Source organism: Ursus americanus, chromosome 21 (genome assembly GCF_024610735.1).
Source record: "Ursus americanus isolate L20-20 chromosome 21, mUrsAme1.1.p, whole genome shotgun sequence".
In the NCBI taxonomy this organism is placed as follows: domain Eukaryota; kingdom Metazoa; phylum Chordata; class Mammalia; order Carnivora; family Ursidae; genus Ursus; species Ursus americanus.
This window is the reverse complement of record NC_142147.1, coordinates 15,169,288-15,183,441: the sequence shown is the minus strand read 5'-3', so window position 1 is coordinate 15,183,441 and position 14,154 is coordinate 15,169,288. Positions and strand designations below refer to the sequence as shown.

The 14,154-nt window shown below is 37.2% G+C and overlaps 1 protein-coding gene across 7 annotated transcripts in view; it reads left to right on the top strand.

Annotated features, from left to right (window-relative positions):
* The window catches only part of CNOT1 (CCR4-NOT transcription complex subunit 1), a 105,480-nt gene that overhangs the window by 89,567 nt on the left and 1,759 nt on the right, over nt 1–14,154 (top strand). For 4 of the 7 annotated variants that reach the window (XM_045806913.2, XM_045806914.2, XM_045806911.2 and 1 more), the window contains 11 exons: nt 252–394; nt 892–1,000; nt 1,104–1,273; nt 1,898–2,150; nt 4,367–4,615; nt 5,589–5,752; nt 5,957–6,074; nt 7,471–7,572; nt 10,308–10,481; nt 11,273–11,422; nt 12,427–12,607. In XM_045806913.2, coding sequence (XP_045662869.2) covers nt 252–394; nt 892–1,000; nt 1,104–1,273; nt 1,898–2,150; nt 4,367–4,615; nt 5,589–5,752; nt 5,957–6,074; nt 7,471–7,572; nt 10,308–10,481; nt 11,273–11,422; nt 12,427–12,607 — 1,813 coding nt within the window. The remainder of the gene's footprint in view (nt 1–251; nt 395–891; nt 1,001–1,103; nt 1,274–1,897; nt 2,151–4,366; nt 4,616–5,588; nt 5,753–5,956; nt 6,075–7,470; nt 7,573–10,307; nt 10,482–11,272; nt 11,423–12,426; nt 12,608–14,154) is intronic. The other 3 variants (XM_045806916.2, XM_045806917.2, XM_045806915.2) reach the window with 1 other exon arrangement.

Sequence of the window (14,154 nt, the reverse complement as noted above, 5' to 3'; positions counted from 1 at the left end):
GGTGGGGAATTGGATTTTGACTATCTAGGGACAGTGGGGCCTTTCATGTGAAGAACACAGTGAATATAAACTAGATAGAATTTAGAGATTGTTTGTTAGGGTAAGTGAAAAGCATTTTGGTGAGTGTGGACATTATTAACTAGAGGCTTTAGAAGCTGTGTTGTAGTTTCTGTTAAGGTTTGGTTTTTGGCTCTGATAGTTTGGTCAAGTACTGTATTTTCCATGATGTGAATACTGTCTTTCTTCTGTAGGCTGTAGAGGGTTTACTAGATGCCACAAGTGGTGCTGATGCTGACCTACTGCTGCGCTATAGGGAGTGCCACCTTTTGGTCTTAAAAGCTCTTCAAGACGGCAGGGCATATGGGTCCCCGTGGTGTAACAAACAGATCACAAGGTCAGTAGCCATCTTAGAAGAGTACTATTTATTGGACTGTTTTCTAACATACATGCCCTGTTTATGTCCAGAGATTTCCTTTTTCTAGAAGGTAAGTGGGACGTTTGTCTCAGTTCTGAGTAGTGAGAATAGTTGATTGCTTGGCCCTTAACCATTTGGTGCCCATGATGAATATGGAAAACCAATACCTTGCTTTGGGGGATGAATTGTAGATCATTGGCTTTTAAAGGTTTCAGTGATTTCATAGCAGTGGTGTTCATATATAAATATTTCAGTGTCTTAAATGGAATGCTTTGTTTTCTAGGCTTTGAGATCAAAGCTTGAGTTTTAACACTGGGCTGTCTCTTCTACTTCATTATTGGCTATTTTGAGTCTTAGATACTAGCAGTTGGTTCTCATAGCATCCTTAATTTGGAACAAATTACCATTGAATAAAGTGAGTTCTTTATTTTACTTGATACAGTATGGTTAGGCCTTTAAAGAAATACTTTTTCTAGGTGCCTAATTGAATGTCGAGATGAATATAAATACAATGTGGAAGCAGTGGAGTTGCTTATTCGCAATCATTTGGTTAATATGCAGCAGTATGATCTTCACCTAGCTCAGGTATGGACGGAATTTTCTTAAGTAGGAAAAAGGACTCTTGTAGTTGGGAAGTGTGGTTGCTGTAAGTGTTGTCTATCTTACATTGTGCTTTCTGTGTTGCCAGTCAATGGAGAATGGTTTAAACTACATGGCCGTGGCATTTGCTATGCAATTGGTAAAAATCCTGTTGGTGGATGAAAGGAGTGTTGCTCATGTTACTGAGGCAGATCTATTCCACACCATTGAAACTCTCATGAGGATTAATGCTCACTCCAGAGGCAATGCTCCAGAAGGGTGAGGATGAAATGTTGTGGGATCTTTGTGTGTTCAGTCTGTGAAGGAGCTTTAGAAATAAATGTGCAGACTTACTAACATTACCCGTTAAAACTGCTGTACCTATAATATGTGGGAAGCTGTAGTGAGGCTTAATGTTGTACCTTGAAGTTTGAAAGCTTAACTAACTGCCAAGCCTTCTTGCCATAGAGCAAGCAGTACATGCAGTACTAGAGTTGGTGTCAAGAGCCCTCTGTTTAAGCCCTGGCTCTGCCACTTTAAAATTTGATTTTAGGTAAGTTGACTTACCTTTTCTTGAATAAAATAGAAATAGTATCTCAAAAAATTGTTGAGGTTAAGATAAATAACAAACCATGGCACGTGGTAGGCACACAGTTAATATTTGTTGACTGAACATCAGCTCCATTTCAACAGGCACCATTTTGGGGGGGTCAGGAAGTGGCTTAACCAAGGTCAATCATTTGCATATTATGTGGTTATGAGTAAACAGAGACCATGGATAGTCTTGTTTAAATATGAAAATGACTGTTGGGGTTTCTATTATATAAGCAAATTGTCCAACTGTATGTCTGTGAAATCACAGCCATGAGTAGACTGATTTTCACTCTGGATTTATTGTACTAGATTGCCCCAGCTGATGGAAGTAGTGCGATCCAACTATGAAGCAATGATTGATCGTGCTCATGGAGGCCCTAACTTTATGATGCATTCTGGAATCTCTCAAGCCTCAGAGTACGATGATCCTCCAGGCCTGAGGGAGAAGGCAGAGTATCTTCTGAGGGAATGGGTGAATCTCTACCATTCAGCAGCAGCTGGCCGTGACAGTACCAAAGCTTTCTCTGCGTTTGTTGGACAGGTAGAGCTTTTGGAAAGAAAGGTGCTTTTTATTCAACATAAGTAGGGTGTGATGCCTCCAATATTTAAGCTCAGTATTATGTACCTGTGGCCAGTTACCTCCATACTCATGTAAACCAAAAATTGTCATCATTATTACACTGTTAAATTGATGAAGCTTATTTCTTTCCTCATCTTTGGACCCTAACCAGTAAATTCAACATTTCATGTCCCCTTTAGTTCTGCTTATCCCATTTCAGTTGTCATAATTACAGAGTACAGTGGATCAGATAATGAATAATGAAATTCCCGGATGTGTGTAATAATTTTACTAGTTTGATAAGGGGATTATGGGCTAATAAATAAAATTCTGATAATAGCTCATGTTTTAAAAAAATAAAACACAGCAAAAAACTTGAATATATAAATGGTAGAGGCTTTTATTATATTTTCTAAATTAAGTAGCTTATTTACCTAAAACTGATTAACGTGTTCTTTTGGGAAATAGTTTCCAGTATTTATTTTCATTCAATTTGATCTAAATTGGACTTTGAGTTAAAGCGTTAGGAAACAAGTTCCTAGAATAATTAGGTTTGGAAAGAATATTTGTAACAGGATAAACAGACGAAAACGTAGGAAGAGAGCTGTAGTACCATTTAGCATTCTGTTTTTGATCGTTACTGTCTGTTTTCAGCCACTGGGAGGGATTCATACCCAGTAGTCAGTGTGTCCTAATCATGTTACTTCATGGCGAGAATGGTTACTTGTGAATTGCCCTTAGAATTTCTTTAGTAAAACTATTGTAGTATTTGTTCAGGGAGACATATTTCTCTATCTGCTTATTTCTGCAGATTGACCATTGTATTTCTTTAAACCTAGATGAAAGTTTAGGTGTGCTACCAAAGAAAGATGGCAAATTAGGTCTATTATCACATAAATGACAATGGAATGTGGAAGAGCTGATTTGAATTTTAGAAGTTAGAAATTGGATTTACTTTTCAAGATGAATGTTAACTTAAATAAATCATACTAAGTAGGTCTGTACCCTAAAAAATTCTAAAATATACCTTATTGCAAAGGTGTTACTGAATGTTTGTAGTTTTATTTCTAATTTGGATAGAAGAACTTTGAATCAGTCGGTTTTGCGATCATCAATATTTCATGGGTATGGATGTGGCACCTGTCTCAGCTCTTCCTGCTGCTTATTTACTCTTGTTTCTTCTCTCTGTTTAAAAAAGGATAATTTATACTTTTCTCTTATGCATCCTTTTGAGAATTCTTCCCGCCTCGTGCTTCCTCTTGATCATAGCAGTTTGTCTTCGTTAGTCCCCCCCCCCCCCCGTTATTCAGATTTCAGTGTACAGAAGTCCCTCTGCTGACCTCCTGTCTTGCCTAGGGTACATTAATGTCAATTCAGTTATTTTATTGCCTATCAAGAGACAGGGAAATTGTTTCAAAGTTTCCAAGATAATGGTCAACTTTTCATTCTGGGCTTGGTTCTTTAAGCACTGACCTCCCTCTCCCTCTGCAGCCTTAACCCTTGTTATACTGCATTCTTCTTTCATACTAGCCAAATAACTTCTCTGCTTTGCTTCACTTCCAAATCATGTATCATAAAATTTGTACTTTTATCCTTTAAAACAACATTTTACTTTAAACTGAATTCACATTAGAATAAACTTCAGTTTTCACTAAAATAGCCAGATATGATCTGTAGCTATTTTCTTTGATACCCACTTACTGTACAAATTTTTATTTGATTTTCCTGTTGCAGCTCGTTGGAGTTTGAAAAATTTTGTTATTGGTTGAGTCAGTTGGAAGAAATTGTCTTAAATTCTGTGGGAAAGTAAAATACGAAATAATATGTCATTTAATTTCCTACTTGGGGGAAATATGAATTAGCTAGAATATCTTCATTTGATTTTAGTGGGTTCCTGAAAGTTGGTTTATTTTCCTAGTTAAATTTCCACATTATTTGGCTGTGGACTGTTTTTCAAAATTGCCATGTTGTTACCTCTTTCTCACCTTCCATCTTTTCTATTCTCCATTAAACTTAAAACTGAGGAATTCTGTCATTGGTCCTTAATGGAGAAGTCGTTTTCATGACACCTTTTTAAAAGTAAGAATAAGAAATGTGACATGAAATAAATGAGAGAATACCTTTTAAGCATGAAAATTAAAAAATTTATGTGTATTATCTGTTTCTTATTTCTATATATCTATATATATATTTTGTTGTTGTTGTTGTTCCCTTGGTAGATGCACCAGCAAGGAATCCTGAAGACTGATGACCTCATAACGAGGTTCTTTCGTCTGTGTACTGAAATGTGTGTTGAAATCAGTTACCGTGCTCAGGCAGAGCAGCAGCACAATCCTGCTGCTAATCCCACCATGATCCGAGCCAAGTGCTATCACAACCTGGATGCCTTTGTCCGACTCATTGCACTGCTAGTAAAGCACTCAGGGGAGGCCACCAACACTGTCACAAAGATTAATTTGCTGAACAAGGTCTGAACTTCTTTTTTGTCTTAGTCTTGGTACACTTGAAATCTGCATCAGTGGTTCTCAGGGCTCAGCCTGTTCCCCAAAACATTTTGTAACATCCCCTTTTCTGTCCTGAAATTAAATTCGTAGGTAGTATTATAAACATAATCACTACATCTTAGAAGAGTATGGTACTTTAAAAGACCAAAGGCAGTGGGGGGGAACAGCATATTTCAGTATGTTAATGTTTGGTAATGACTACCTTGGAAGATATTGAAAATACAAAATTTTCTCCAGTAGACAGAATCACTGTCAATGGGATGGCTAGACATGTCCGCTGATAATAGATGAGCAACTCAAACACCAGGAGTAACATTGCAGTTGTCTTAATTTTCTGAAAAGGAACAAAATATAGTTTTCTTTTGACATATACAGTGGAGTTCCTGGAAATTTGAGTATTAAAACTGCAAAAACAAACTTAGAGTTTGGTCTTGGGTAATTACAAACAGGTTATCCTGTCCCTCACTCTCAGTGGGAAAATCAAGTGGCATGCAGGATGGTTCTTTGAGACATTTCTGAAGCCTAAGATTGTCCCTGGCCCCTCCATTTACTAAATGTCAAGGGAAGTATAAACCATTTTGCCTCTTGTCAACTTCACATCAGACCAGAAAAATTAGGATTTTAGAGTGTATTAACATAATAGAATATGGTGTACCATGCTCATTTCTAGAGCTTTAGGAAAATCAGTGGGTTTGTGGAGAGTATACATTTCTGGTCAAAGATGATTGAAATTCAAAGAAAATACAAAAATTTTTTGCAGGCCACATCAAACCAGTGTATGGGCCCTTTGGCTGCCAGCATATAATTGTGAATTCAGATGGTACATTTCCTTTTCTTTAATGTGGGGCATAAGAGTATATGATAAGCAAGCATGTCTAGTGAGTGGTCAGTGAATTTATCTTCATGATTTACAGGCTGTAATCTGTGTGTTCTGTAGGTCCTTGGTATAGTAGTGGGAGTTCTCCTGCAGGATCATGATGTTCGGCAAAGTGAATTTCAGCAGCTTCCCTACCATCGAATTTTTATCATGCTGCTCTTGGAACTCAATGCACCTGAGCATGTATTGGAAACCATTAATTTCCAGACACTTACAGCTTTCTGGTGAGTATTACTAGATTTAATAGAGATCTCTTGTTAAGGATTGCTGTCTTAGTGGCAAAATTTGAGAAGTACTCAAAGAAGTACTCCTGTGGATTTGAGGCATGTTGATTTGAAAAATAGCGTACATGTTGTGTACTTACATTGATGTGTTGTTGACTGTATTTAAGTTGGACCTTGCTTCTGACTAAGGTTTTTTTCTTCCAGCAATACATTCCACATCTTGAGGCCTACCAAAGCTCCTGGCTTTGTGTATGCCTGGCTTGAACTGATCTCTCATCGGATATTTATTGCAAGAATGCTGGCACATACGCCACAGCAGAAGGTGTGGCTGCAGTTTATCTCCTACAGATGAAGACTGTAACTACTTGGAGCTTATTATTAGCACTCTTAGTCATTTAGTAATAATCGTACTTCTTTCAGGCTTAGTCAAGAATTATTTAATGTGGAGTAGAGTTATGGAAAAGGGTTTAACCAGTACTTGACTGCCTCTGCCTAGAAGCCCATTCCTCAGTGATTAGGGTATTGCTCCTTCAAGTCCGTTGTGAGCCATGTGTTAATCTCGCTTAAGGACTTTTTTTAAAAAGTCAAAACCTTGGAGTACCTTTATATAAGACTTTGGCTAATGGAGCTCTAGAACCTGCCAGTTTTACGAGTTCTCACTCTAAATGCTAAAGCTCTCACACTCAAGGGTGAATACCACTGGTCTATATTTGAAGAAATTAGGACCAAGTACTAGTAAAGAGTTTTTTAAGTGTAATTGCAAATAAACACAGTTAACATGAGAGGTTCTCTCCCATCTTGCAATTAAATGGCAAGTGAATACTGTAGAAAGCATCCGTGATTACCCCTTAAGAAGAAAATATGACTCCTTAACGTGGTTGGCAAAAAAGAAAGTGAGATAACCCTTAAATGGAGTGGGTTTTATTTGGTATTCCAGGAGGAGGAACACAGTAACGTAATGAATAAAATTGTCCAAAAATGAACATAATTTGTATAATTGGGGGATGATGACAGGCCAAGTTTGCCTGAAAACAGAGGATTTGTGTTGTGAACTTTTCGTAAACTGGATCAGGTTATTTGACAGGAGTTGGAAGTGGGAAAAGAAATGGTTGAGACCTACGACTTAATTAAAAGAAGGAATTAAGAAAATAGACCTCTGTCAGTTTCTTAGTTGACTAAGTATTTTGTGTTGTGTCTGAAATTTTCTCAGTTTCCTTGTCCTCTTTAAATTTCGCTTATAGGAACAAGGACCTCTATATGTCCTGGAATTTCTGGAGACACAGCCCCCCCCCCCCCCCCGTTTTAAAGATTCATTTATTCTTTAGAGAGTGTGAGCGCATGCATACACCGTGAGGGGAGGGGCAGAGGGAGAAACTCAAGCAGACTCCCCAGTGAGTGGGGAGCTGGACAGGGAGCTCCATCTTGTGACCCTAAGATAACAACCTGAGCTGAAATCAGGAGTCTGATGCTCAACCAGCTGAGCCACCCAGGCACCCCTGAAGCCATTTTGTTTTAAATGTCATTTTTCACTATTGCCAAAATTATGCTTATTCCTTTTTAATGCCTGTCTTTAAGTGAGGTACTTAAGTCAGTATTCTCTAGTTATATTAGTATGAAGAAGATAATAAGTCACAGTGTAGCTGCTTGGGCAAATTTTTAGTGGTAGAACAGCAAGCAGGTGAGTGTAATTATGGCTGATGTACATTTCTTTCTTTCAGGGATGGCCTATGTATGCACAGCTACTGATTGATTTATTCAAATATTTAGCGCCTTTCCTTAGAAATGTGGAACTCACCAAACCTATGCAAATCCTCTATAAGGTAATTAATTTGTAGTTATAAATTAATTTGAACTTAAAATTACTTAAACACTGTAAACTGAGAATATGAGGCCTAATTTTATTAAGCTTTAAAAAAATATTTTATTTACTTGATAGCGTGGAGGGTGGGACAGAGGGTAGGGAGGGGGAGCCTGATGCAGAACTAAATCCCAGGACCCCGAAATCATGACCTGAGCTGAAGTCAGATGCTTAACCGACTGATCCACCCAGGCACCCCAGTTTTTCTGTTAAAAGTTTTTAAAGGATAACAGATAGTAAAGTACAGAAATCAAATGTACTTCATAACCAGTCCCCAAACAGGGTGTTCATAGGTTCAACTTAAGTATATGTGTCCATTAACTCTAACACCAGCATATACCTGGTATTGCCTGTTTCAGCCATTTGGCAGTTGTGCAGTAGGCTCTCATTGTGGATTTACTTTGCATATCCTTGATTTTTTTTAATGAGTGCATTGGCCATTTGGATATCCTTTTGTGATGTTCCTTTTACAGTTTTTTGCTCATCTTTCCACTAAATTATCTGTTTTTCTTATTTTTTTAATAGGAATTCTTCATATATTCTGGATATAAGCCCGTCATTTAATACATAATCAGACATTTCCCACTTTTGTGGCTTACCTTTTCATTCCCTTAAAAGTAAGGTGTCTTTTGAGGAATGGAAACTTTTAATTTAATGTAGTAAAAATGATCAAGCTTTTGCTTTCATTAAGTGTTGAGTTTTGTATCTCATGGAAGAAATCTTTGCCAATCCCAAATTGAAATCTATTCTGCATGCACTCTATTTACTATCCAAGAACCCATGTTATTCTGGCTTTCATGTTTAGGTGATATGATCTGTCTCAGATTTATTTTTATTTTTATGTACGGTGAGGTTCATTTCCTCCTCCTTTCTTATACTCCCACCCCAATAAATAATATAAAGCTTTTCAGTACCACTCTTCATTCCCTATTGAATTGATGGGGCATCTTCATCAAAATAATTGACCATTTGTGTATGGGTGTCTCTCTCTGGTTGATCTGTTTATCTGTTCCTAGGCCAATACCAAACTGTCTTGATTTTTAAGACTTACTGTAAAGCCAGAGTAATCAGCAGAATAAATCCTCTTCAACTTTGCTCTCTTTTAAAGATTATTTTGGCTCTTTTGTGTCATTTGCCATTGCATAAAGGACTGCATAGTCAATTTGACTTCTGGAAGCTGGTTGGCATTTAGATTGAAATTGCAGTGGATCTGTGGATCACTTGGGAGGGAATAGACCTCTTCATAATACTGAGCCTTTCAGTCCTGAACATGTATATTTCTATTTAGTTAGGTCTTTACTTTTACTCTGCAGTGCTTTGTAGTTTTCCAGCATAGAGGTTTTCAGCCTCTTTCTTTAGAATTATGCTTAGGTATTTGATGTTTTTTGTGAAATTGTAAAATACCTTTTAAATTTATTTGTTGACAGCATATAGAAACAATTGATTTTTGTATATTGGCCAGCTACCTTGTGTATTCAGCTACCTTGCTAAATTTGCTTTTTCTGAGAGTTTATCTGTGTCTTTTGTGGGAAGAAGTGTATTCTTCTTCTTTTCTTTCTTTCTTTCTTTTCTTTTTTTTTTTTTAAGATTAACTGTTAGAGTGTGCTCGCGTGCATAAGGAGGAGTAGCAGCAGGCAAAGGGAGCCCGATGCAGGACTCCATCCCAGGACTCTGGGATCGTGACCTGAGCCGAAGGCAGATGCTTAACTGAGACCCCTAGGCTCAGTGTATTCTATATACACAGTCATTTCATCTACATATAACAGTGGGTTTTGTTTTACTCTCACCTGCTTGATTGCAGTTGCCAGTAACTCCAGGACAGTGTTGAGTAGAAGATAGTGATAATGGCATGCTTGTCTCCTTAATGATCCTAAAGAAAGCTTTCAGTAATTCACCATTAAGTATGATGTTTTTATAAGTCTATAGTTTTGTTTTGCAGATACCATTATCTGAATAAGGAGATGCCCTTCTATTCATAATTTGAGCTTTAAAATCATTAAATGGGTGTTGAGTTATATTGAATGCCTTTTCAAAACCATGTAAATTTTTTTTCTCTTAACTCCATCAAATGCTTAAACTGCCATTGCATTTGGACTATTTTGTCACAATATATCACTGTGATTTCTATTTCTAATACTTAGGATTTTTGTGTGATTTTTCACGTCAAATTTTGGTATCAAGATTATGTAAATCTCATTAAAAGAGTTGGAAAATTCTTTCAAAAATTACTTTTGAGACTGTGAAAATTGTATTCATTTTTCCTTAAATATTTATAATGAAGATTTTACCAGTAAAGCCATCTAGGCCTCGATTTTAATCTTTTCAAAGAATCAGCTTTGATTCACCCTCCTTCAGTACTTTTTAAAACATGTAATTGATTTTGGCTCTTTCACTTCGTTAGTTTTCATTAGCTCTTTTTTCTAGCTTCTGAAGACAGAACCTTATGTCTTTTAATTAACAGTTCATTAATTTTTGCCAGCCTCTTACAGCATACACATTTAAGGTATAAACTCCCCAAAGCTAGTTTTTGGTGATTTCCAGATGTAACTATTTTGGTAAAAAGCCTGTAATTTGTTATTGAAGTATATACTTTTGTCTTTTTTACTTAAGTTACATTCATAAAGGTATAAATGTTGCTCTCATTTCCTAACTTAATGTGGAAAAGAGCCAATGTTTTTCTCATTTTTTTTAAAATAGGGCACTTTGAGAGTGCTGTTGGTTCTTTTGCATGATTTCCCTGAGTTCCTTTGCGATTACCATTATGGATTCTGTGATGTCATCCCACCTAATTGTATTCAGCTAAGAAATCTCATCCTGAGTGCCTTCCCAAGAAACATGAGGCTCCCAGACCCATTCACTCCTAATCTGAAGGTAAAATTCCAAACGGTTCAAGAAAAAGTTATGTCTTGGTATTTGAGTCCTTTTTCAGGTGGTAGACTTATTTAATCCCTTTCTCCCCAGCATACACACACAAATTGTTAGGTGCGGATGCTCTTTGGAGGGGTGGGGGTCATGTTATTAAGCCTGCTGAATGTTAGTTCACAGTATTTGCCTAGCTGCTATTTTCAATTAATTTTGATAGTAAATTTATTATTAGGGAACCTCAGTTGAGGTGTTGGACCCGTTATTTGCTAGATGGCCCTGATGGTACAGAAATGCAGAACAGATCTTTGTAATGCTCATATTTCACAGGTGTTTTTAATGTGTATAGCCCTGATGTAGCTACTATAATTTTTATGTATTTTGTACTCTTGCTTTCACATCGCTTTTTTTTAAAGTAGCAAATATGATGTTCTTTTCCGCTGGGGCATCTTTTCAAAAACTAGGCTCTTGGTGTGAGGAATCTCCTCTGTACTCTTTTTTTGAAATCCAAGTCCAGGAAACAGTGATATACGTTAGACCTCTTCACAAAAATACCAATCCTGCCTTAATTTAGAAAGATAATTTTTTTAAAGAAAGATTAATTTATTACAGAATGAGAGATTCCTGTCATTTTGGAGATAGGTTCTTTTAATTAAAGATTAATAAAAAGTGGCAGTTCTCATCAAGATATTTACAATGTGCAGTTTTAATCCTACCACTTTTTAAGGCGGAGAGAAAGAATTTGCTGTTAACTCCTACATGTTACTTCTGGTTTTGATTATTGTATCTGTGTGTGGCAGGTGGATATGTTGAGTGAAATTAACATTGCGCCCCGGATTCTTACCAATTTTACTGGAGTGATGCCACCTCAGTTCAAAAAGGATTTGGATTCCTATCTTAAAACTCGATCACCGGTCACTTTTCTGTCTGATTTGCGAAGCAACCTACAGGTTAACTGGTTTGACTTAAACTTTTAAGCTGTGTCTTTCATAGCAAGCATTTTGTGTGCATAGTCCTGTGGGTGGCCTGTTTGGGAGTTAGTGGGAGTTTTTTGTTTTTGTTTTTAAAGATTTTATTTATTTGAAGGAGAGAGAGCGAGCGAACATGAACAGGGGGCAGGCGCAGAGAGAGATGGAGAAACAGACTCCTCGCTGAGCAGGGGAGTCCAATTCAGGACTCAGTCCAAGGACCCTGGGATCATGACGTGAGCCAAAGGCAGATGCTTAACCAACTGAGCCACCCAGGCGCCCGTGGGAGTTAGTGTTTTCAAGTGGATTTAAAAATTTTAAAATGTAGTGTTTTTTCTAATAGTTGGATGAAATTAATTGGATTATTATGCATTTTACTAGTTCATCTTATCACACAAAGCTGTTGACTTGGAAGAGGCAACCAGGGAATAGGCTCATTTTCTGTAAGAATAATACTGCTGATAATCGGTTCCTGTCAGTCCTCCCAAGATTGTTCTAAATGGATTCTGGTTTAGTTTGCTGTATAGAATAGGACTTGAAATTGTGTTATCTTTCCAGTCTTTCCACACCAGAGAACTACTTTTTCCCCTCTCCAGATATTTTTCTTTTTTCTAAGATTTCATTAATCTCCATACCCAACATAGGCCTCAACCCTATTATCAAGAGTCACACACTCCACTGACTGAGCCAGCCAGGTGACCCTCCAAGTATTTTCTATAGTTGAGATAATACATAGACTGACTTCACAAACTTTAGTTTTTTGCTGGTACCTGTTAAAGTTTTGGCTTCCAAAGGGAAATCGTGTTTCTGTTATTGACCTGGCCACCCTTAGGTTAGCTATGTGTTTGTTCAAGAACCTCAAAGCAAATTTCTAAAATTTAAATCACACATGTTGAGAGCAGTTCAGCTTTTCTATGAAGGCGTAAAAAGGGTTTAGAAATGTTGAATCCTCTGTGAAAATAAGCAGCTTTGTTTTGTTCATTTAGGTATCCAATGAGCCTGGCAATCGTTACAACCTCCAGCTCATCAATGCACTGGTGCTCTACGTAGGGACTCAGGCCATTGCACACATCCACAACAAGGGTAGCACACCATCAATGAGCACGATCACCCATTCGGCTCACATGGACATCTTCCAGAACCTGGCTGTGGACTTGGACACTGAAGGTGAGTGAAGCCAGCCAGTTGTCAGAGTTAAGTTCTGTGCACCTTTTGCCAGTCTGATCATAAAAATACTTTAAGCCACAACAGACAAATATTTTGTCAACATGCTTATATGGCTCTATTTTTGAAAAAATTTTTAATCCCGGTTGTCATACAGTGTTACATCAGTTTCAAGTGTACAATATAGTAATTCAGTAGTTCGATAAATGACCCAGTGGTCATTATAAGAAGTGCACTCCTTAATTTCCATCACCTGTTTAATCAATCCAACATCAGATTGTTCCCTACTTTGACTCTCCCCCTCCCCCTTTGCTTGTTTTGTTTCTTAAATTTCACAAGTGAAATCATATGGTATTTGTATTTCTTTGCTGGCTATTTTAATTGTATAGTATTTGCTTAATGCAAAAATTTGGAAAAACGGAAAGAAATATCCAAAATCCTTATTTAACATTTCAGTGTGTATGATTACAGTATTTCTTTTTAGTGTGAGAATAAACATGTTCCTTTTACTAGTCTCTTTAAAAATAAGTTCATCTTACATTGTTTTGTTAGCCTGCCTTTCCCCCCAGCATTTATTAGTGTCTGTCAAGCAACTTGTTAAATATTAGGTATGTAAAAATTAATGGATAGGACTTCCCTAACCTGCTTTGCAGAAAGTTGGCAGTATAATTCTTCCCATAGGTTGCATCTTGCCTGGTCGAATCACATTTCTTTCAGTCTTCTATATTCATTCTTAGAGAGACCCCAGTAGGTACTAACCAACTATACATAGTCTTGCTTATTTTAACACACAAGTACTTTATTTAAGAAAATTTTTTTATTTATTATTTGACAAAGAATACAAGCAGGGGGAACGGCAGGGAGAGGGAGAAGCAGGCCTGATGCGGGACTTAACCCCAGGACCCTGGGATCATGACCTGAGCGGAAGGCAGACACTTAACCAACTGAGCCACCCAAGCGCCCTTAACACACAAATACTTTAAAAAGGATGCCTCCTTTTAACTATCAATTCTTGAGAGGATAGTTAATCTTGATATACATAAACTTGCTTGTCTATTTGTAGAAGGGATTTGAGACCGTGTAAAATGAAGATTTAACAAAATTGGATACCATCACGTCCAGAGCCCAGGGGAGGGGGGGGAAAGGGTAGCCTTCAGTGTTAAAGCTCACTTGGATAGTCTTACAAACATGAGTCATATTAAGCAGAGGCAACCAGACCCAGTTTATAGATAATTATTCTAGTATAGTCTAAATTAGCAGTTCTCAAAGTATGGACTGGAAGCCCTTTTTAGAAGAGCTATGAGGTCAGAACTACTTTCACAGTAATGACAATGTGTATGTTTGCATTCATGTTGTCATGAGTGTACAGTGGAATTTTCCAGGGACTACATGAAACAATACTGGAAAACATTGTGAACACAGGGGCAGAAGAATCCAGCTATCTTCCTGTTAAGCAATATTAAAGAAATCTGTGAAATTAAAAGTGATATTTTTCCCAATTTTTTTTTTTGAGAAATGCTTATATGCAGTGGGTGTGTTTTTAAATATTT